Source organism: Lonchura striata, chromosome 4 (genome assembly GCF_046129695.1).
Source record: "Lonchura striata isolate bLonStr1 chromosome 4, bLonStr1.mat, whole genome shotgun sequence".
Lineage (NCBI taxonomy): Eukaryota > Metazoa > Chordata > Aves > Passeriformes > Estrildidae > Lonchura > Lonchura striata.
The window spans coordinates 21,883,180-21,908,053 of NC_134606.1; the positions used below are offsets into that span (position 1 = coordinate 21,883,180).

The 24,874-nt window shown below is 36.9% G+C and overlaps 1 protein-coding gene across 1 annotated transcript in view; it reads right to left on the minus strand.

Moving 5' to 3' along the window:
- ARAP2 (ArfGAP with RhoGAP domain, ankyrin repeat and PH domain 2) overlaps window positions 1-24,874 on the minus strand; it is a 109,656-nt gene that overhangs the window by 60,179 nt on the left and 24,603 nt on the right. The window contains exon 9 of the mRNA XM_031504565.2: window positions 23,840-24,021. Within this exon, the coding sequence (XP_031360425.2) occupies window positions 23,840-24,021 (182 nt within the window). The remainder of the gene's footprint in view (window positions 1-23,839; window positions 24,022-24,874) is intronic.

Genomic DNA, 24,874 nt, shown 5'->3' on the forward strand with positions numbered 1-24,874 from the left:
AATAAGCCCATCCCTGAACCTGCACAGTGGATTCTTTGTTTATTAAATAACAGCTGAAAAACCACCAGAAGACATGGTTAAAAGGTGCTCAATACACTTCTAGGTCCGGATTAAAGTTCACTGAAGGTAAATGATTAACAAAGATGACCAAAAGTTCCCCAGTAGAGCAGCATCCCTTTAGTCACTTCCTACTGGTGACAGTCATAAAAATAATGCAAATAAGAAAAGGTACAGGCTCATCTTCTCAAAAACACTCCCAGCAATCTAAGCACTTAAAAGCTCCTAATCAAACAGTTGCATCAAAAAAATTATACTTACTAACCAATGACAGAAATAACCTCAAAGAATTAAAAAGTCCAACAACATGCTTTGAGGTCTCTGCAGGATCTTACTTCATAAATTTCCTAAATACTGGTTGTAAAAAAAAGGAAGTGATTTTGTATATCTATATTGCCACCTGATAACTAAGAATTTTCAATTTTTTGCCTGACAACAGAATTTCATTACATAAGAGGAAAGAAACTATAACTAAACTTCATTCACCTAATTATTCCATAATGTTCCTTCTTGAAAATCTTTATTCTATATTGCTTTCAAACTCTTTCTTATGCCTTCCAGCAGCTGGTTGCACCTCCTTCCCTTGGAGCAAAATTGAGCAAGCTGCATGGAAGCAACCTGCCACATGAAGATCACACACAAACATTAACATCTGTGAAAACAGACGCCAACTTTGTTGTACTACACTCAACAATACAGAACCAAGAAAGCACTCTAGAAACCAAGTGCATTAATTTGAAAGTCTTTATGTGCAGCACCAACCCTCCAAAATTTGCACATGTGCCCACTGTCTGAACAATCCCATTAAAGAAAAAGTCATTATGCTTTACATTCAGCAAGGGCATGAGAACTTACAATACTGAATTCCAGTGTGAGGAATGTCAGGAACATTAAGAAATTAGAATCTACTTTTCAGAACAGACTATAGTGGCCAGTTAAGCAATTTCATTGGTACATTAGAGTGAAGTTATTTCTATAATGGTCCAAACAAACTGCACAACACTTGGCAGAAAACTGGCTTTGTGAGTGACAGGCACACTAGAATCTAATTTTCAGTGCTCAGAATTATATGCTTTCAGGAGTGCAGTCTTCTTCTCTACTTCAGAAACAGAAGTAGGAATTGGTACAGGGAAGAAAGAAGTGCTCCACTTTGAAAGATGAATTCATTCACTTTGAGTGCACAGAAGGACAATAGGGCCATTACAGAACTATAAAAAAATATTGACAGCAAAAGCAAGCGCAACTTTTCAGAATAAGAATTGTCTTGCTTCTACCCACTGAAAGCTCATTGTTTCAGATACACTGAACTGAACTACGCTTTCTCACAACAGAAGAAAAGTTTAAGATTCAAAAATGCACAGAGAAAGATGAGGGTTGGGATTTTTTTGGGGTTTTTTAAATTTAAATTTAGGTATGACTTAAATGTCTCTAGTTATACTATCTTCATGAATTCTAATAAAGATTGAAACATGAGTTGACAATAAGAACTTTTAAAAAACCCAAAAAGAATCTTTATAGATACATTAATAGATCGAAAGTATTCACTAAACAGCACAATTAACTGAAAGCTAAAAATACAAAGATGAGTACTGGCTTTCTGATTAGCTGTTGTTCCTTCCTGAAGGGTGAATGATTATAATGTGGGAGTGTTGCTGTCATTATCACCCCTGTCTGAAAAAGACTTAACTTATGAAAATCTGCCATCTGTATATAAATAATGAAATTTTTTAACCTCTATTTTTAAACGTACCTTTAACATGTATCTATAAAATGCCTCTCAGTGTACAAAACTGCCTTCTTTATTATCTTTTCATAGGCAAAAGCTGCCTTGTGACAGGCTTTACTAACATTTCTTCTATTTTGGATGAAATTCAAGGAGATTCAAAATTCAGTCTCATACCTCTTCTAACATACTGCCACTGTTTTACAGAGACAGAAATAAACACCAAAGCTACGGAACACTAAAGTATATATGTATAAAATCATGCAACTATATCTGAACAAGTGAAATTTTCAGAGCTGCTGGACACCTAACTTTTGGTATGTTGTCTTAAAAAGCCAGACTTGGGCACCTTTCTGCATGCAAATCATAAATAAACTTGTAATCAGAGGCTGAACCTTGTGACTCTCAGTGAACACACTTTCACCAAAAAATGGCACTTTTAAAAAAGCTCTTCTCCTACCCAGAGAGTATACTGGAATTTATTTTACTTCTTATTTTTTCCCTTCCACTTGGTTTCATTCCAGTAACACTAGGGCTGGAATTCTTACTGGTTTAGTCAAACCAAAATTCATCTGAACACAGAAGTTCTAGAGATGCTGCTTGTGTTCCCCAACATTTACTGTTTCAGCAGTTATTATCATGTCTTTGCATGCACTGTCTTTTATGGATCTAACATTAGGTCCTCAGTGTATGAAGTTGATTAAAAAAAAAATCTTTGCATCAAGAAAACATCTCAGAGAAATGAAACCAAAAAAATGCAGCCACAATAACTTTACCCATACTCCTCGCATAAAAAGTTAACTAACTTAAAATACTGAAATAAAATAAATACTATTAATAAAAGGTTAACTAACTACTACTTTCATATTAGAAATATCAATCCATATTTTTATCTCTTTCTTTTTTGGTAGAGGACTAACTGGATAACAGCAACAGCAGAGAAAAAGGAAAATTGATGACAGTTCAAGAGACCATGTTTCTACATACTCACACTTGCATATACATACTTAAATATGTACCTTAATATATAAATACATGTTTGCAGCTTATTTTGAAGTAAAAAGAATACAAAAGAAGTACAAAACTCCAAAATACAGAAATGGCACTGCTATGTGGTGGGAACACAGCACTTCCAGAAATTCTATATCAACAGAGTATTCTCACTGCACATCAGTTTCCTTCCTGTGTATTATGAGATCATGGTGCATTTGCTTTTTGTGTCTTTGGAGGTCAGATCTTGAGGACATGCAATATTTAAGCATGTGCAGGCAGATAGATATCTAACAGTGATAAGAGGTAACAAATCAAGAACATTAAACTACATATAAAGATATATTTACACACAAATGTATATGCTAATGTAAATGCTTATAAATGCACACTTTTTTGTTTCCTTTTTAACAGCTAAATTTCATACCACCCTAAGACTAATTTATAAAAAAATTATTAATATTTCTGAAATTACTTTTGTCCTCCTGCCCATACTCAGAACATTCTTGACTTTTAATCACAATCTCTCTGATCAGAACTCCAAAACAGGACCTTACATGGCCTTGAATTTATCATTTAATTTGCAACAGCTCTTTAGATTTACCTTGGGAAAGTTACCATTAAGTTTGTGACAACTACGCTATTCCTCCAAGATCTGAAAATTCCCTTAACAATTTAGCATGGTTTAGTCTTTTCCCTCATTCTTACCCCATGGTATTTGATTCCTTCCAAACAACCAAATTATTCCAGAGAGAGTAAAAGACAGTAACTAGAATCATTCAGATGAAGCATTGCCATTTTCTTTCCTCTCCTCATTATTTGGAGGCATTATACTTCAGCCTTTACAGCTATTGCGGGCTAATTTCTGCAATAGAAATATAGGATAAAACTGGCTTCCATATTAATGAAAAATGAAGACCCTTTTACATATTAAACAGTTTACGAAAGAGTGACCAGTAAAGCAAATTGCATTGGTGATATTAAGTTTACACAAGTTTATATTGATTTTCTTTCCTTCTATATGTACTGAGTTAGTATCCCCATTTATTTTTCATCAGGCTTCTCTACATCCCTCATCACAGCCCAAAAACTTTTAATATAGATTTCCAGTGATAATTACATATTGTGGACTGTAATACAAACCACACATATGTACTCTCTCTTACCGTCTTCTAATGAGGTGGGTGCTCATCTGTTATTATATATGAGGTGGTCACATCATCAGTTTTAAGTTCTTCACTTAACTAAGCAAAATTCTTTCCCCTGTTAGAGAATGAAAATGATTCACACTACTTTTGAAAAAAAAAATTGTAATAACAACCTGCCATCCAAAATTTTGGAGGCTACAAAGAAGGAAGACAGCAAAAGACAAGAAGGGCCACTTAGACTAGCTCTAGTCAGTGCCATCTAGTGAGCTCATCTGCAGTGGAGTATGTCGGATATACTGCTGGAATCCATCCCTCTCTGTATCATTCCACATCATTACTTTATAAAAAAAATGTAATATCTGTATTTTGAGATGGCTTTATGATGAAAGCCAATACATAAGAAGTGGGAATAACTAAGAGATTACTTTAAAAAAATACTTTCCTGATGAACACTCTAAGGTAGTTACAACCTTAGAAGTTACTTCTCATTTAAGTTACAAATGTCTCTATTCACTTACTACAGGAGCAATTCAGAATCCTCACTTCAGCAGTTATGTGCATGTATTTTGCAATATCAATACAATTTTATATTGCTTGATTATGCACCATCAGTCCCATGCCTTGCTTGTTGTATGGAATGGATCTAGGACACATGAAGATGAAAGCCCCCTTCCTTTATGGGCTGCAAAATACAAAAAAAAAAAAAAAAAAAAAAAAAGGAAGATCCCATAATTGAAGTGACTGAATACTATACTGGAGAGTTAGCTCTTATCTTTGCCTTTTCCAGTTTCTACTCAGTGTAAATCAAAGCCTTAGCATACAGTCATTTCACTGCACGTTTTTCATTTCCTGGTATCTGACTTTATGCTCTAGGGTTTGATTTGCAGAACTGCTGAGTAATTGGAACTTCAGCCAAGACCTAAGAAAGCAGTATTTTGAGCAGGTATAGTTTGACAGAGAATTATTCCTTCTCAACCACCCATAAAAGACTGAAAAAACAGATATTTGAATCTTTCAATCCTGTTTCTCAGAACTGTGCAGTCACATGGAGGAGACCATCATGCTCCTTTACCTTATAGGAACTAATGAAAAATAAATTCCTCATTGCTCCTCAAAGAACATTTCTTCATCAGTGAAGGAATAATTGGAATGTAAGGCACTTTTCAACACTGTGCTACAAAAAAGACATGGGCTACACCATGAAAAGAAATTAAAATTATCAAACAATTACTAAACAGGCAATGCACTGAAAGAGGTAGTGATAATGTCAAAGGACATGGACTGCACAATATCATAATTGGGTAAAATCAAGGTTCTTAGAAATAAGACCTGTTTTTTCATTATTAGAGGGGTGCACAAATTTGTAATTGAGGCAACTTTATCAAAAGTTTTTAGCTGAGCTCTTCAAAAAATTAGGTTTACATAATACAGGAGCATCTGTCTCTCCACGTAACCCCGAGTAAGCTCTTACTCTAGATAGATCCTTGGCTTCAATCAATTTCAACATAATAGCAGCCAATGAATCTTCAAGTCTTAGTAAGAATTAAGTAGATCAGAACAGAGAAGACAGAGTCTACATTTCCCCACTTCTTTACTGCCCAGTCCCATTAGAAAAGGCTTTAGTGTATGGTCACAGTGAGTTGAGACAAGATGATGCAATCTGGAAGGGGATGTTCAAAGTCACCAGCCACAAACACAATCATATAAATTAAAATCTTCTATTTCTTAATCCTCAAAAACAAAGAGAGAAGAAGACAACAGAGAGTAAAGATCCTAATTCCAAATATACGTTTCTCACCGTGCTGAAACATGCTAAAATGAAGGGGAAGAAACAATCCATGCTGCAACCATGCCATTACAAATAATTTTTATGCATGTAAATTATGTACTTCAGAAACAACATTAGGCAAGTTCAATATAAGAACCTGAATTCTACATAAAGATGTACATTTTAACACAAAGCAGCTTAAAGTGATTAGTGGAAAGTATATTTCTTGACTTAAAGGTACTTTAAATCATTTGCATTCCTGCTTGAGAAAAACAACGAAGGACCTGAATTCTTCAACTATTCCACAATTCAGAGCTCAGCTTTCTGAATCCCAGAAAGAGTGATTCAGACCATGTTCCATTCTTCAGACACATGCTTTCTTCTTCTTGTCACTCAACATATTAGGAAAGCAACAGTCTCACATCTGAGACACACAAGATAAAACCAAGCATCAAAAGCAAACTGCTAATACTGCACACAAAACCTTCCTTGCTGTCTTCCCAAATACCGACAGGTACCCAAGCAAGAGAGAGAAACCTGCTTTCTGTGTTATGTCCCCCACTCCCCCATCACACACACAGAAGACAAGTGTAGGCAAAGTTCCAGTCTGAACAAGTACAGTAACTCCCTTCCAGCAGGGCTTCTCTGCAGCACGGAGCTCCTTCAGAAATCAGCACCTTTTTAGCTACAGAGCATGAAGCCACTGCAGCTACCTGGGCTATGATCTTTACTTTTGCTGCATCATGAAAAATCATGTGCCGCGCTCCCGCCCCAGATCCCTGTGCTCTCAGCCCCGGCTAGCTCTCCTCCTGGGGCGACAGTGGGCAATGGAGGCACCCTCCGCTGCTCCCAGCTGGGGTTTGGAGAGTGCCTTTGTGGGTTCCGGGCAGCGCTGGCAAGCCTCGCGGCGATAAATGAAGAGCGGATCCTGCTGGGGGCTAAGTCCAAGTTTATTGTGGCCAACGGGGCCAAATATCCCAGAACGATGCCAGCCAACAGGAACAAGCACAAGGTGCTTGCACTGGCTTATAAACTGTAAGGGAGGGGAAGACCGGTAACCAATAGGGATAGAGGTAGGGAGTGGCCCCGGGATGGGGTGATACAACGTGGTTCAATGGGGGAAGGATATGAGAGGTGCCCCAGGCCCTCGCCCAATCACCCGGTGCCCTGAGTAGAAGCTTCTGGATGGATGGGAAGGAACACCGAGTGACAGACAAGGCACCTGGGAGGGGTAAAGGGAAAGACTGCGCCTCTTCCAGGGTGATGGATAGATACTGGAAAGGCGGGAAGGGAGGACAAGGTGGGAAAACTGGGGATAAACCAAGTTGTACATGGGGGTACAAAGGAATAAACCAATACATAATACAGGGATAATAAAACATACAAATAACGCAACTCCACATCTCCTCCTTTTTTGTTTAGAAAGAAAGAGAGGGGAAGAGGGTAAAATAAGTATTTAAACAGGGGCTTCACAGTCATGAAATGGCATAAAGATGGTACAGCTAAATAAATATGTAAATAAAAGTCAGGAGCAAGTACAGCCTATATTCAAGGCTTTCACCTTTAATTCCAATAGCTACTCATAACATTGTCTCTTCTTTAAAGAGGCAATCATTTTCCATAAGATGCACAACTTCTGACACATAGAAACTCATTCAATTTTAAAGCCCATTTCTTGCTACTCAATTCACATCTTTTTCACCCCAAAGGGATACCAGTTTAATATATGAAAATTCTAAAATTATATGGAAATGCCTCAATTTTAGTGTTTGAGCCCTTCTATCATTTTTTTTTTCATTTAGCTGAAACAGCTATCCGTATAGTCACCATCTCAAATTCACACACCATTTTAAACACTTCCCTGCAATAAGCACCCAGAGCAACTCCTGTTCATATGAAGGCATTTTTAAACATATATATTACTATTACAATTTTACATAGCCATCTGGACTCTTCTTTGGAAGTGCTTCACAAATGGAAACCTTCTTAGATTTAGCAAGAATGTTCTCTGGAGACCAGAAGGATCAGCGAGTTTTAAGATACCACATATAGCTGTAATTTTCTGAATTCATATCTTTATCATCTTACCAAAGCTTTACATACATACCAAGGATCTTGTTATGTATTCATAATCCAGAAAAACTAATAAAAATGTGTTTGAACTCTTAAAGGATGGACAGATTGTGACCATTTTTGAAATACCTTAAAATCTACAACAGTTGTCATGCAAAAATGACAAACCTTTTGATTGGCCTTTTAGTACAGTTGCCACTAGGTAAAAGAGAAAACTGTTATGACATCCCCACTGGCAAAATTCCCCTAATTAACCAAGAAATCCTCCAAATAAGGAGTGGCTGCTTTCCTCTAAAATTTTCCCATGGTCATAAACAAATATGATATTGACAAAAAAGTATTAATGACCAAGCACAGTGCTTTTACTTACTGACTACAAACAGTAAGGTGTTAAGACAAACCGACCTCACAGTAAATATGAAGACTTCTTATTTTTTTTACTCCCTCCTTCTGTAATAAATTGAAATTTAATTATATTATGTGATAATGCACAAGTAGAAAAAATTGATAAATAACATAATTTATAATATTTCAATAAACACAAGCAAAAATAGCATTTCCTGATGGAGAAAGTTTTCCAAAGCTTTTTATTCACAAACCAAATTTCCAAGTAATCTGCACAACTCAAAATAATTACAAAGGAAAATTAATTTTTAAAAAAGTTTCAACAGTTTTTAGAGTATCATACAAAGAGCACTAATTATTATAGACATTTTCACATCTTTAAAAAAATGTATTTATGGCTATCTGAATATATTCCAAACATACCCCATTTTATCATAACTGGATCCCTATGCGATTTTTCCAGCTGATGTTGATAAAATGAGCAGTTTAAATTTCTATTCCTATCAAACTGAATTACTCTTTTGAGATGGTGTATATTGAAAACACAGACACCCCCACACACCTTGTAAGAATAAATGAATGAAATACATGAAACATAGAGAGCTCTGGACTGTGCTAACCACTTTTCCAGCTTGGGAGATTTTAGACACCTTGTGCTTAGAGAACCATGAAGAAAAATGTTTCACTTTAACAGCTGACATTATAATCTTAAATTTAAAAGGAAAAATAAATAGCCATGGAGAGTATAGACCCTCACAAAAGCTTTTGGCCAAACAGGACAAACTCTCATCTATTTAATAAATATTCACCTTTGCAGGAAAGAAACATCAAATGCCATAAAATTTTGGTTTTGTTTAAAATTTGAAATTCAGAAATTTTTGGACTACCGGAACAAAAAAGATAATGTTTTACCTTGTGAAATACATAAATAAATATTTAGTAGATCTAAATTTTGAGAGTGTGCATACATATTCATCAACTTTGAAGACTGTGTCAGACTTAATGGAAGTTCAGACGTTCTCTAGAAGGCAATGTGAAGTATAAACTTAAAACTAATGCCTAGAAACAGAAACCTAAGGAGACCATATTATGATTTGTGAATTCTTCCCACTTCTGTGACACTTATTCTAAAACGGTGAATGGACAGCAGCACTGACAGTTTTGCCATACATTCTTCTGTTCCTGGACCAAGAGAGGGCTGATGCCATGACAACAGCAACGCTGCACCACAGCTTTTTATCAGCTAAATCCTTCCTAACTCACTCATTCATTTCAGTATTGTGTCTCCTGGGAAGATATCCTCCTTAAATTTAGTTAGGCCAAAAATAGAGTGGGGTGGGTTTGGGGTTTTGTTTGTCTGAGGGATTGGTTTCTTCGGTTTTGTAGTATTTTCTTCTGCTGACTTTAGATTCACTCATACTAATTTGTTTCTGTGTGACAAACAAAGATGAAAATAGCAGATAAATGCAGAGAAACTGTTTTGAATTTTTGTAAAGCAAAATCACTTATGGACATGCATACAGCTACTGCTTAGCAGCTATTCACTTTCATACTTGCCTAGGCTTTATGCCATGAAGGCAGTGAATCCACATTAAAAAAAAAGTTAGTATAAAAGTAAATATAAAAGAGAGCTTCAAGAATTAATACAGTTTACAAATAAGTAATCTACTTCTCATTAGTTAAATACTGAAGTGCTTACAGTGTTAAATACTTACAGAGATTACTGAATTCTTAGTAAATCCATTGTAAATAAATTTTAGTATGAGTCCATGTAAAAGCCATTGCCATTTAATTTTAGTGATTTTTTTTAAATTTTGATTTTACAATGATCAAAGTTAAGATAGGCAACTATCACATCTAAATAAGGATCCAGCTCTAAAATATCTAAAATATGTTTCTGTGTGTAGAATTAATATGCCCTTCCAAACAAACAAAATGTGTTCATCATAATGAATATAATCAAATTTTTTTATGAATATCACCTTCCATCAGAAATTTTGAGCTAAAAGCACCTTATGTAAAAATAAATTCAAGCTTTCAATGAAATTGTTTTCTTCATAATGAGGAGCAAAGACTAATATCTAATAGAAAAGGACAAATTATCTGTAAAAATAGAGAGCAACCATTCTCTAAAAAATGTACTTCAACAGATTACAGGTTAGAAAGGAACCAAAATCCTTTCGAAAAAGCCCTCCACATGCATCTTTCAAATAAACTTTATACTCTGTGTTACTCCCTAGACAGGCAGTTAATAGAAAGAACACTAAAAATTAAATCTTTAACAAATTATCTCTATTTACACATTTATCTTCTGTTTGTTTCTTTAAGCTTCTTGCTGTCACCCACTGAACAATACAGGAAGGTCTTTTAGGACCCAAAATAACTACAGATACATGGCTCCTTTGTAGTATACTGATTCCACCTGTTTACCACATTCTTTTCACTTCTTGAGTGTCTCACTCATGCCCAGATCCTTATAAGCAAGAAATAAATCTCACTCACCTGAATTTAATGAGAAACTGAAAAAACAAAACTCGTCAACAGCAACATTAACTCTTGCCTGAGAACACATTCTTGAGTAGGAGCAACAGGCCTAGACTACAACTTCTTTCTTTCCCAAATGTTGTGCTAGAATAGCCTTCAAAATCACACAGTAATCAAAAAATAGTAATTTCTGAAACACATATTGCTATCTTCAGATTAGTCAAGATGCCTTTACAAATCAGTGGTTAGTGAAGAGCAGCACCTGTAGTGGCAATTTGTTCAGGGAAAGTGACCAAAGCAAAGAGGGAAGCACTGATTTACAGACTGCTCATAAAGCAACATCCTGACTGAGAAAGTAGCAAACCAAACCCATATCATGTCATGTGGAAGCACAGTGATAAAAACACTGTTCTGGCTCATAACTGAAACCATGCAGATGCATCTCATCACACACAAGTTGCATCAAAATTGCAATGACTTGATCAGGATAACACATAAAAGAGAATGTCACAAACAGTAAATATAGAACTAGAATTACAAAATCACTCCAATTTAGGATATTCAGAAACCCAGCAGCAGCTTTTTGTACCATTTGTGGGTGGGGAGAGCTGTAACATGCTACAGTGATTTTTAAGAACAGGAAATCTATGAGAAAACCCTTCTATATTAGTAGGAATGGGCAACTGCAATCTGGAAACACACTGAACTTACAAGAAGGTATATTGTCTCAGCAAAACGTGTCATTTAAGAAACTAGACTGAAGAAGAATTCAGAAATGAAACAAAATACTGCACTAAAATGAAAAGGTGGCAATTGACATGAACGGCAAAGCTCCAATTGCCATTCAAAGATAAAATTCCCCCCAGGTATCTGTGTATAGATCCTACAAGAAACAGCTTTCCTTATACAGCCCCATAAATACTGAAAATGCAATGCATCTTTAACTTTTATATTTAAAAAGACAAGCAGCTACAACAAAATTTGCACATGCCTCTTCAGGTTCATTTTAAAATAGATCTATATGCAGTACAGGAGAATGAAATTTAGGTGTGAGGATAAAAGAGCTGCACAATTAGAAGACCTGAAGAGCACCACAGAATCACACAGAACTGTGATATCATCCTCTGGTTTTGTATCTACAGTGCACTCTATTAACCTTTACTTTTTCTTCTCCCTGTAAAATTCCCCCACATCTCCACTTGTACATATTAAGAAATAGGTTTTTGATATTCCATATCACATCAATGAGAGTCAGATGAAGAAACAGTCTGAAACACAGCTTGTGCAGATGTAACCTTTTCATTCTACATCATGCTACCATTTCTACATTAGCATTTATTGCTGAGAACACCAATAAAGACACACAAGTTTCACACTGCTAATTGCACATATTTACCATAAGCAAGTACCTAAGGATCATCCCACTGCACATTGTTGTTAAACAAAACCAAACAAGTTGTCGACCATCCCCTTTTTAGCTGCAGCACACACAAAAAACCAACTGATGCACTTATTCAGGTTGAAATAAACCCTTTCTAGGTAAGTCCCGTATAGAGGTTCCTGCCTTCTGCTGTGTGGTTTATTTTGTACAAAATAAGATGAAAGGTCATAGACTCCCCCTTGCTCCTCTTTGTGAAAAAAGAAGTGCAAGGTGAAACAAACGAACCTGGAAGTCAGACTCCATCTCCCACATGGGCATCGGTAATGACCAGTCACAGCACTGTCTCCTTCTCTTCCCTTAGAGCTACTCGGGACTAATGAATTTCGCCTTGATCAGTTTCTCAACTTTTGTTATGACCCCCATCTCCCATCTCATCAGTTTTCTTGCAGCTCACTTAACTGGCAGCTGCTCAGTTCCTTCAGGGGAAAGAAGCGACAGCCAATTATAATAATGGGCTGCAATTACTCCTGTGTTGCAGGAGCTGAGCTGCTGTTGCTGACTGCTGTCATTTTATCTGCCTTTGAACTTCTATATGACCCCATGGCAAGGAATAACAGCCCTTGGCTGGAAAAAGTATCATACATACAACATCCTAGTTCCAGACAGGCTGATTGTGAACCAGGAAACAGGACACAAAGCCATATTTATATACCAATGCAGCCTCTCTGCTTCAAATCTTTTTTAAACCTCGCTTCTGTAGCTCTAACACAGGTCTGCATACTGGTCTTAAACCACAGACAAGGATAAATGTGGGCAAATACAGTATAATGGATACAGACTCCTCTCTGCCTGCCTACGGAGCAAAGAAACATCTACAATTTGGAAACATTGGCTGGTACAAGACAAACAGTTTTGCAATTACTGAAAAAAAGACATACACACAGACAGCAGCAGGAGCTTTCTGTACTAGTTTTTTAATAGTCTAACTCACCCTAAACAAGAAATGGACATAAAATCTATTTAATGTAATAATTAAATACCGCATACCGGAATCCCTAAATGGATAAACAAAGTCAACAGTGAAAGTGTTTATTTCCATCAGTAAAACATATTCCTCAGCCATTGCATTATTTGGGTCAGCTTTTTATTTTCCAAGTAATTTTATTGAAAATGCCACAGTGGTACAATAAAATGGTCTACCAAGAGGAAAAAAAGAACCAAAGGCAAACCAAACAAAAATTACTTTAAATGCTCAAAACATACTAATGGACATCACTAGGCATGACTCACAAAACAAGCCAGAATATTTCTACATTTATTTCCTGAATCATAGCTTTCCATATATGTTCCTGAATATATTTTTCTTTCAACCATTGTCCAGGCCTGTTCAAATGGTTCTCTGGATGACCACAGCCAAATGTTTTGACAACCTTCCATCCTAAGCAAAGGCAAAAAAACTTGATTTTTTTCAACACTTCAGTGCATGTAAGATTTTTCACCTATTTCTTTAAAAGTATTAGATATCAATCAGTCATTCTGATGGATCTCTGAGGGGTCCTGGCCCACATGCTGAGATGGAAGCAACTTTTGAGTTAAGTTTTCTGGAAATATATCTAAGATACTGATTTTTAATGAATGAGATTTAAACATGCCATCCCTAAAAAGATGTTACTTTGTATGCAAAATATTTGAGAAAGAGAATTTCATTTAATAACCGTGACATTGAAGTGTTTCATGTACTAAGAATTCAGTCTGAGTTGATTAAGTTCAAATTTGTTGGCCTAGCAATTTATTAACTAGGGACACAAATTACTGCTGAGAAAGCACACTAGGGTATTCCCCACATTCATACTAAGCTGTAAATCATAAATTCTCTTCCTTTGCTATAAGGATGGTTAATTTATTTAAAATAAAATTTGTAGATATAAGATAGTGGAGTATCAAAAATAATGTTTATTACCTGAACAACACCATCCTGCACCAAACAACATAAACCAGCACAGATGAAGAAAAATGAAATATTTATGGCCCAAAAATACTAAAATGTCACTTGAGCTACAATGATATTAAGGATCTTAGTATTTTAAGAATAATCTCTATAATTCTTATTTCAAACTATTCACTTCGCATAACTAACAAAAACTCCAATGGCCTAATTATTTAGTAGTTCAATAGCAACTCCAACCTACTCTCTCTGCACTGACACCAATACTGCTGTTCCCATTTCCAGCTCACGCTGTGCAGAAGAGTTTTGGAGCAAGTGTCTATGTTGAATTAAGCATTTGTACAAAAAGGGGTGGTGGCTGAAAAAATATGAAGAGGGAAAAAAAGGTAGAGGGTACTACAAACTCTGGGTATTTTCAAAAAGTTGTAATGGTCCTTACTCTGATCTTCAACAGAGACTGAAGTAAGACCACCCAATCTCAAAAATCACCACTGATTAACTACAGAAATCCATGAATGCCAAAATTTTGTCTTTATGAACATGTGCATTTCCTGCATGATCAGCTAATGTAAGCTAAATGCATTATGATCAATCACTTACTTTTAAGTGCTTAGAGTTCTAAACATTACAGTGCTAGCCACAGGGCACATTAATGAATTGCAGACATGTTCTTTGGTCTCCTGCTGGTGCACACGAATCCATTTTATTTCGTTTTGCAACCAAGGAGAAAATTTTAACCATCATAAAGTGACTGTCAGTGCTCATCTGATGATACTTGTCATAGATTAGGCAAATCCTAGTCTTCAGCAATACTGCTTTTCCCCTTCAGTCTGGACAAAAGAATAACCCCACCTGCTACCTTGCACAGAAGGATATCCATACAACTTAGCCCTTTATCATATAGGCAACATACCAAAAACGAAAAATATCCTTCTGTAACATTACTTGTCTGAGCTCTGCCACAGGAAGTATAGACTGATTTCAGAAACCACATCTACTTAATTGAGTTGTAATGGATTTCAAACCTGGCAAATTGGTAACAGAATTTATATACTAAACAAAAATTTGCAATAGCATATTACAGTATTTTTAACTAATTATGATATGGAATTCAAATACACTATCAAGGAAGTCTGGCGACAACAGATGAAGAGAAGATTGAGATTTGAGACAGCCAGCTTCCCTTCATCAAGGAGAAGTCTTGCCTAAGTAACCTAGTGGCTTTTTATGATGGAATGACTACATCGGTGGACAAGGGAAGAGTCACAGATACCATATTTCTGAGTTTCTGTAAAGCCTTTGACACAGTACCCACAACATCTCTTCTTGAAATTGCAGAGACCCTGATTTGATGAGTGGACTGTTCAGCAGGTAAGGAACTGGCTGGAACATCACATCAAGAGGGTCCTGGTCAATGGCTCAGACACATACTAGACATCAGTGAAAAGTGGTGCCCCTCGGGGACCATACTGGGACCAGTGTTACTTAATATCTTCATTAATTACATAGATTAAGGGATCAAATACACCCTCAGCAAATTTGAGGATGACATCAAGTTGAGTGGTGCAGTTGAAACTCTCAAGCAACAGGATGGCATCCAGAAGGGCCTGGGCAAACTTGAGAAGTGTGTGCATGGGAATCTTATGAGGTTTAATGAGATCAAGCAGGGTGCTACATCTGGGTCAGGACAACACCCAGTATCAGCACAGGCTGGGGGATGAACAGATGCAGAGCAGCCCTGCCAAGGAGGATTTGGTGGTGCTGTGGGTGAGAGGCTGGACATGACCCAGCCATGGCACTCACAGCCCAGAGAGCCAAACGTGTCCTGGGCTGCACCCAGAGCCCCGTGGGCAGCAGGGGAGGGAGGGGATTCTGTCCCTCTGCTCTGCTCTGCTGAGAGCCCACCTGAGGTGCTGCAGCCAGCTCTGGGCCCCAGCACAGGAAGGACACAGACCTGTTGGAGGAGGGCCACCAAGGTGATTAGAGGGATGGAGCACCTCCTGTGAGGGAAGGCTGAGAGAACTGGGATTGTTCAGCTTGGAGAAGGCTCTAGGGTGACTAACTGCAGCCTTTCAGTACCTAAAGAAGGATGGAGAAGGACTTTTTACAATAGCATGTAGTGACAGAACAAGGGGGAATGGATCCAAACTGAAAGAGAGTAGGTTTACATCAGATATTAGAAAGAAATTCTTTATTGTCAAAGCGGTGAGGCACTGGAACAGGTTGTCTAGAGAAGCTATGGATGCCCCATCCCTGGAAGTCTTAAAGGCCGGGTGGGGGTTGGTTGGCTGGATCTTTGAGCACCCTGGTCTAGGGGGTAGCATCCCTGTCCATGGCAGGAAGGCTGGAACTAGATGACCTTTGAGGTCCCTTCCAACCCAAGCCATTTTATGATGATTCTAGGATGATCTTAGCATGTTTGTACCTAAGTTTGTGGGACAAATATTTCTGTGAAGATATGTTGTCAACACTACCTTAGAAATGCTCTGGTCTTCACTGCTGTAACAGCCATGTAATTTTATACAAGTACTAATATTTTAGCTATGTTAATTAGTTTAATAGTTGAAATAAAGTCTAGGAAAAAAAGGCTGAGGAAAGAAAGTAATCAGTAAACTAAACCAAATGTGACAAATGCATAGAAATAACAGAGGAATGTGGAAAATTGGTTTTACATTGCCTTCAATTTAAAAGAGAAAAACCAAACCAAAGCTACTGACTAGTTATTCAGCATGTTTCCTATGAGAGCTGACTAATATGTTTACAATTAAACGGAAATAAAATAGTGTTCTAGCTGCATTTAATTCAGCAGTATATCAAGCTATTGAAAGAAGGGAGATCCAAGTGCTCTTGAAAAATACTTTCTTTTTCAGTTTCATTGTCGCCTCAAACTTTCTTGTTGCACACACATACAAAAAAAGATGACTTATTTAAGGGTGTATATATACAGATATATGCCGGTTATACAACCTTGCTGATTAATTGAATGCAGAAATAACTTTCTCATGTGATTTAAAATAAAAATATAAATGCAAACCCAGTCTAAAATTATAAAAGGATGTTCCCACAACAATGTTCTGGGTTTCTCTATTTAGGGCTTTTGATCAAATACATTATTTTACCATGGGATTTGAAGCCAAGCTAGCAGTTCTTAAAAATGAGCAACATAATGGACAGCAGTTTTGGGAAATTCCAGTACTCTCAGAAGTAAATGATTTCCCCAACATTGCATTAATTGTGTTAAAACCTTATGGCAAGTAGACCTGAAACCTTCTTCTACTGCTTATGTGTGTGCTCTGCCACTATGTAAAATCCCATTTTTCTTCACAGTTAATTTTGAAGTGATTAAGGTAGGTGGTTTTATATATATATATATATATATTAGTCATCCATAAAGCTTGATGGAGCATTACTGAAAACTGACAACTTTACTCCAAATCAGATTACAGATTAATCAGGAAGCTTTTTATCATTGCGGAAGCATTAGGCTTTTTACCATGTTTCATGACTGCTTTAGGTGTAGTTACATCTCAACAAGATCTTAGCACAAGAACAAATGAGCACGAAAAAGATCCTCAAAGTTTAGCTGCACATAGAAGAACTTAAACTAACTCCCATTTTTTTTTTTTTTTGGACATAAGTCCTTTTTATGCCCCTCTCTGTGTTCTTAAATATTTTCCACAACCTAGAATAACATCACACAAAATTATTTTTGAATGTAAAATGAAGATCTTCCCTATGAAGTCGGCCATTGACACATTTTTCTTCTCTGATTGAGCCACTTTAGCAGCATATTGTTTTAAATCTATTTTTTAATCTTTTTTTGAATTGGGGGTGCAATTAGTTTAAGACTGAAGAAGTAATTGTCATAAAAACAAATCTTTTCCCCACTTGACACGATTTCTTGTAATCATTAATTTCCTATTATAACAACCAAGAACAAAAGATTTAAAGCTTTCTCACACCATTCAAATTATTTCCTGTTCACTTGTTTCTTATGTCATGTACAGCAATTGATTGTTGCTATGTTTTTGAGTGCAGAAAATCTGAAAGAATTTTTTGCAAGGAACTGCTAGAAAATTAGGGATGTGGCCTTAATCTATCATCCCAACTACACCTTGATGCAAACAACTATATTTAAAAGAGGCCGGATCATTCAATTCCACTACAAGTCACCAAAGTATCACTGTATTTTGCCTTAAAACACTTCTTCATGTTAGTCTTCCCCCCTCCAATGTGTTTGGTATATTTTTGGGTTGTTCTGTTTTTGCTTTTTAACATTTGCTGAGATTTGTATTGTTATGAAGAGCAAACCAGTAATGAATCAAAAAACTAAGAGCAAATGTTCATTTGTTTTTCTGTTACCTCTATTTAAGGCATTCCAGGACAAGCTCAGTTGTATGTTTGTAACCATGTTTGATCACAGTCTGCACTAGCAATCAAGTACATCACAGTTTCTTTAGAATTTCCCCGTTATTACAAAGAGCAGTTTTTCATCACAAAATCTCTAAAAGCACATGTTTTTGGGACAAGGGACATGAGGATGTGGGATAAGAATGGGGAACAGAAGAAACACAATTACAAGGACTGTGCTGCTTCTTGCTGTCTCATTCTCAGTAATCCCTCCTTCCACTGCCACACCCCATACACACCAGGCACTTCTCTTCCTTCTCTATCAGCCATCTACACAGTCTTCTTCTTCCCCCTTTACTCCCCTTTTTCCCTAGCCTGCTTTTCAGAGCTCATTTGCTTTTCTCAGGGTTCCTCGTTAGATCCCAAAACTTGTAACTTTTCCTTTCTGCTCAACTTGCATTCAACTCCTCTCACCAGTTTTCTCTTGTATTGCTGTTTCCATCACCTTGTACTCATAATATTCACAAATATAATCATGATGATACACCAAAGAATCTGCATATATTAATTAGAATGTCTCGTGATGCTTTAGCATGACAACCAATCATTACTACTCATCTTCAGGACTTTATTTAAGTGTTCTTTGGTAACTTTCGTTGTTAAACACTTTTGACTGTTCTTAAGAGACACTTTTTTTTAAAAGAGTTTCTCTCTCATTCATCATGTTCTTGATTATTAATCAGGATTCCATTTTCTCCAGGCAAAACCAGAACATTTCCTAGTAAACAATCCCCTTTGCAGAGTATCATTAAGATTCCCATTGCAATATACCAAAAGACATCAAGTCTGCCCCTGAATCCCAACCACGATGTCTCTGGCACTGTATTTCATAGTTTCATAGAATGGTTTGGGTTAGAGGAGACCTTTAAAGATTATCTAATGCAATCCCCCTGAAAAACGTACCCAACAGAGGCATCTTTCACTAGATCAAATTGCTCAATAATGCTCCACTTTAAGCATGTATTTCCTAACAGAGATAAGAACATATCTCTGCTCTTACACAGACAGAGATTCATGCACACATCCCTTCTGCTTCCTTCCACTGACATTCACATCACTTCCTCTCTTCCAAGATGACAATCTCAAACATCAGCTTTGGCTTTTCCTTTCAGCTATCCTTGTATCAGCCCTCTACATTATCCCTCCCTTTGCCACTTTCTGCCTATTTAATATCTCTTCTTGTAATCCATCATTTGGTATTGTCCAGTTTTGCTTTAGATGCACCATTAGCATTACAGATTAAATTAAAATTACTAGGCACCCTTACTGGTCATTCAACATGAATAAACATTTCCATCTGCCACAGAGCAAATCATTTAAATCTTTCACAAAACAAAATACCCTCTGAAATCAATAGGAATATTGACCCAAAACACAACAAGAGGTTTTAAATAAGTAATGTAATTATTGCATATGCATAACAGAGAGAATACTCATCACCATTGTACCTTTAACTTGGAGTCAGGCATGGAGAAAGCATGTTAAAAATTATTACTGCACCAGTCCCCCATCTTTACATTTGGCAAAGTTTCCTCAAATATCCTAGCTAAATAGATCTAACCACCCAAAGCAGTAACAAGAATATCCTGATTTCTCTTTTCAAAGCCAAATTCTAGCACAAAAATTATGACACCTAGGCTCTCCCTGACATTAGATACCAGCAAATCTTAAATACAATCTAACAAAGGGGATATATTCAAGCAGACCAGACAAGTATTTGTTAGAGCCCTTCTGATGGCAACCAAGGGAAGGTCGGCACTGCCACTGCAGACTGACATTTCAAGCCAATGTTTGAACTACCATGAATGATCAGATTGCATGTTTTTATTCAAGCAGGAATGGCTTTGAAACAGAAATGGGAATTTCAGCAAGCTGCAGGTTGAACAAATTGATCTAGTACGATTTACTTTTCACTTTTGCTCAAGAGAGGAAGTTTAAGAAATTTACACTACATGAGTCAAAGAAATTGATGGTTTTATACTAGCACTATATCACTGCCACAAGTTCAAGCTAAACCAATCACTTTTTAACTAGAAAGAGGACTGAGACATGATGTTCTGATCTCAATCTGAACTTCACAAAGTTCATGGTGGTAAAGTTACAATTTGGCATTTGCCTTAGGATCTTCTCCACTTTTAACACTGAAGAATTTTTTTTAAAGTAACAGCAGACTCTCCTCTATCAGGTTTATTAGAAATCAATGAATAAGCTCGATCCAATCTCATTTCAACATTGTAAGAAGTCTAAATAGGTGTCTTTTAGCACTGCAGTTATAATAAACCCCTCTAAGGCTCTCTGGGAGTCTGGTGTGGATGTGAATTCCAATATGAACAGGATTTGAGAACATCCCTGGACAGATTTGCCTAATAATTACTGGCTCTACTGCAAACTTGAGACAGGGAAGCATTTTTAGATCAACAGCGCCTTCTAATGGATTATTGCTGTATTGTGATGGTTTTCTTCAGTACTGCAGTAAAAATAATTCTGTTTTCCACTTGAAATTAAAACACAACAGGAAGCCAAATAATTTGGCTTTGAAAGACTTTGAAAGCCTAAAGACAGAAGATATTTCTTCTGATTCACAAACATCCATAAATTGCATGAAGAAAGGGTACTGTTCAAATGCAGGATCTGCAAATGAATATCTTAGGACCATTTGAATTTTCTGGGGCTTAGATATGTAAGCTTTGGGAAGAAGATGGTTTTGCACCATTGTTTACAATTTTCATACACACAGGAGGAGTTAACAGGCTGGCAGCACTTCCAACCATTCTGTTTTAGGGCTTGATTTCGGTTTGCCTTCTGCTGTACCGCAGTCAGTGATCTTTGCAGAGCATCCATGTAGTAGAAGGGAATAAATATCTATTAAAAGGACTGCATAAGGATATGCTTTCATGATCAGATAAAGCAATTCTGAAATGCATGATGTTGAAAGGGCAGAGCATACACAACCTGCCACACAACAGCACAAGCAATAGAACCAACACACATGCACACATCAAAAAATAATTTAGAAAAATCTGCCAAAACAAAGTGATGGGGGGGGAAGCACTCTTAGGGTATCTGAATCGTTTAATATGCACTCTGAAAATGCAGAAAAGAGCAATCAAGAACTCTTCAAGAGTAAATAGCTCAGTTTTGTATCAACATACAGTCAGAAAAACTGACTCAGCACAGTGGGCACAGCTGGGAGTGCCCCATGTCAACAGAGGAAGTTCAAAGCACTACTAGAGGCAAGAAAAATGCTCCCAACAATTATATTGAAGTAGAATAAGAACAAAGGAAAAAAACAAAAATTTGATGCCTGGTACTGCAACACTCAATTTTGTGGCATAATTAATTTCAAATGACCTATCACTCTGGAGGAGAAATTCCTCCACAAATCTGGATCTCTTTACTCCTTAACCAAAAAAGCTCAGAACATTCACAAGGACCACTCAAAATATTTAGGGGCATAAGATTCAAAAAGCCTAAGTCCTAAAAGGAAAAGTGGCTCATTAACAATGAACATCTACAAAAACAAGATTGTCATGGATAAGAATGCTTTCCATGGACCCTCACTGACAGAATACCTGGAAGTGCCATGACAGAAGAGTAACATTGAGCACACTCATGATGTGAGTCTCACAAGCAACAACTATGAAGTCAGTCAATTTTACTCTTTCTAAACACAAGAGCACCTCAGTGAAATACAGGGTCTCAGAGAGGAGGGGTGGTGCTTGCATCTTGGTGGTTTTCCTCCTTAAATATGAGCCGTGATCTTAAACATACTAACTGACAGGTCACCTATTCGTTATAATAAGACCTAAAGATTTCAGTATAGATATAGAGTATTGTGCTCAGCTATGAAGACAAATTTTTCTCCTTGATGAGCATTCAGCAAAACATATGCTGCGGGTTTAAATTCAAATGACACAGCAAATACACTTTTGGTGTCATATTACATAGCTAAATAATTTATGTTATAGTTTTGTCATAGATACAGAACAGCATAAACCCATAAACTGTATCATGTTTGTGGTGGGTTGATTCTAGGTGGATGTTAGATGCCCACCAAAGCTGCTCTATCACTCCCCACCTCCCTCAACTGGACAGGGAAGAGAAAATATAACAAATATTAAGGGATGAGGTAAGGACAGGGTGAGATCACTCACCAATTACTGTCACGGGCAAAGCAGACTCAACTTGGGCAAATCAGTTTAATCTTTATTTTATATTCTCCATCCAACCAGAGTAGGACAATGAGAAATAAAATTAAATCTTAAATACCTTTCCCCCACCCCTCCCTTCTTAATGATCTTAACTTTGCTCCTGATTTTCTCTACCTCCTCCCCACTCACCATCTTAGAGGGATGGGAAATAGGGGGGTTGTAGTCAGTTCATCACACTTTGTCTCTGCTGGACGTCCCTCCTCAGGTTTGCCATGCAAACCCAATTACAACATTCTTGATTTTTTTTGCTGTTGACTGACCTCAAAGAATGAGCCTAACTAAAACTTCCTTGAAGTACAGTGAGTAGAAAGAAAAATAGATCTTTCTCAGTCTCTAATTTCCTGCCATAGCCTGGGAAAGAATGCTAAGATTTTATATCAAACATTATGTGGACCCTCAAACACACCTAAATAATTTCACACAGAGAATAACAGGAGAGGAAGTGAGATCAACTCCAAGAGAGACACTTGAGACAGGGATTTGCCTCTACACAACTTGGAAAGAAACAGAACAAAGCAAGAATGTAGAAACACCTCCTTTAATGCCACACCAGGTTCCAGCTACTTGAGGGTAAACAATTGCCTCACAAAGAAATAGCACCTGCCATTTAATGCCTTGCAATAGATTTTTTCTTCCAGTAGTTCACACAATTATTAATTGAACTCTACTATCCCCATTTACTCCCTGCCTATGGCACCCTAGAGAATTCCACTTTATATTATCATATAGTCATGCCCAAAACAAAACTAAAAGCCCTAGATTTTGGAAGTTGAAAAGATAGGCCAACTTCACATTTTTCAATACTGCATTTGTTTAAAATATTACAGTGCACAATAGAATCTGGCCTGTCTCTATTCTTGGAAACAAAAAGAACATAATTTCTGAACATTTCCCTGAAGTATCAGTTAAATACCATGATGTGTTTCTACACAGCACACTCTCGAGGGCAGTGTATTATAAAACACTGAAACCAGTGCACAAAATAGGCTGTCTGATTAAGTTGAGTGCTTATGGCCCACATTTTAAGAGTGAATTAATCCCAGCCCTGACATTAACATGTTTTGACACTCAGAGCTTTTCACTTCACCTCACTATATATTCACTTTTTCCTATTGTAAAACAGACATAATGATTCTTTGCCTGCTTTGTGAAGCCATCTCAAAATTTCAGCAATAAAGTACTACATATAAAGATATGCATTTATATTGAAATGCAGCTATTCACAAAGAGCCATCAATTTCCAACTCACTACTTAAACCATTTTTATAAGCTTTCATTCACAAAAAAGCACATGAAAAATTTACCTGCTCATTTTTGCAGATCCATACAGTACTCCCCTGAAGTAGAATAAAGATTTTGGTTTTGTATCCTTTCAGCTCAAGATATCCACTTTTCTCAGGGGTGACAGAACTTTGAGACTGAGGGTTATTATCAGGCAGCAATTTCAAGGCATTGAGCATCGTATTAACCCAGTCATTTCTTTCTTCTAAACAAGAAAAAAAAAATTGGTCAAAGACAGTTAGTTAAGCAGCAGCTTCATTCTTCTCTACATATTGGTTTTCCCAACATTGTTGCTATGTTGGTTGGTGGAACAGCTATGCCAAATAAAACATCTACGTTGATGAGGAGGTGTAAATAAAAATAATGAAAATCTGTATCAGTGGAGCTGTTAGAAGGATAGTCATCCAACTAACTGCCAACAATCAACACACCAATCCAAACAAACTGATGATGGAGATTTTTCATGACTGCTAGTTCTGAGATACTTCATTCCAGACAGCTTAAAGACTGAGGTGGCAGACAAGGTGGCATGTTCACCTTCTGGAAGCCAGATCAATGGGAAAGAATTACAGCAATTTCATAAGCAGAAACCAGGGAGTCTAAATATGATCTGCCACTGAAGAGGCAAATCACCACCAGTGCTATTCCATGCTTGGCCAAGCTTTTAAGAAAAAATACTTGGTAATTTACAATCTATTCCATTAAGATGTGGTAGTTAAACTTGACATTGTCAAGGGTACTGAGTAATTAAGAAAGTGTGTGTTTGAGCACCTTTGCATACATTATTAATGTAACATCTTACAAATACATGAACACAAGGAGGTGAAGTAATAAAGTTTCTCTCAGTCTCATTCACTATGTTCAGACATTTGACTGGAATAAGATCAATACACTTTAATGCTGAGTAGTCTAAATGAATTAAGTTTGCCTTATGCAATTGGGATATAATTAATATTTCAACTGTTTGCTCTGAAAGAGCCCGATCACAAAAGATATTGGGGGAGAGGCAGAGGTGGGGAAAGGAGGGACTGGAAGTTCTATACACAGTATGTATAAAG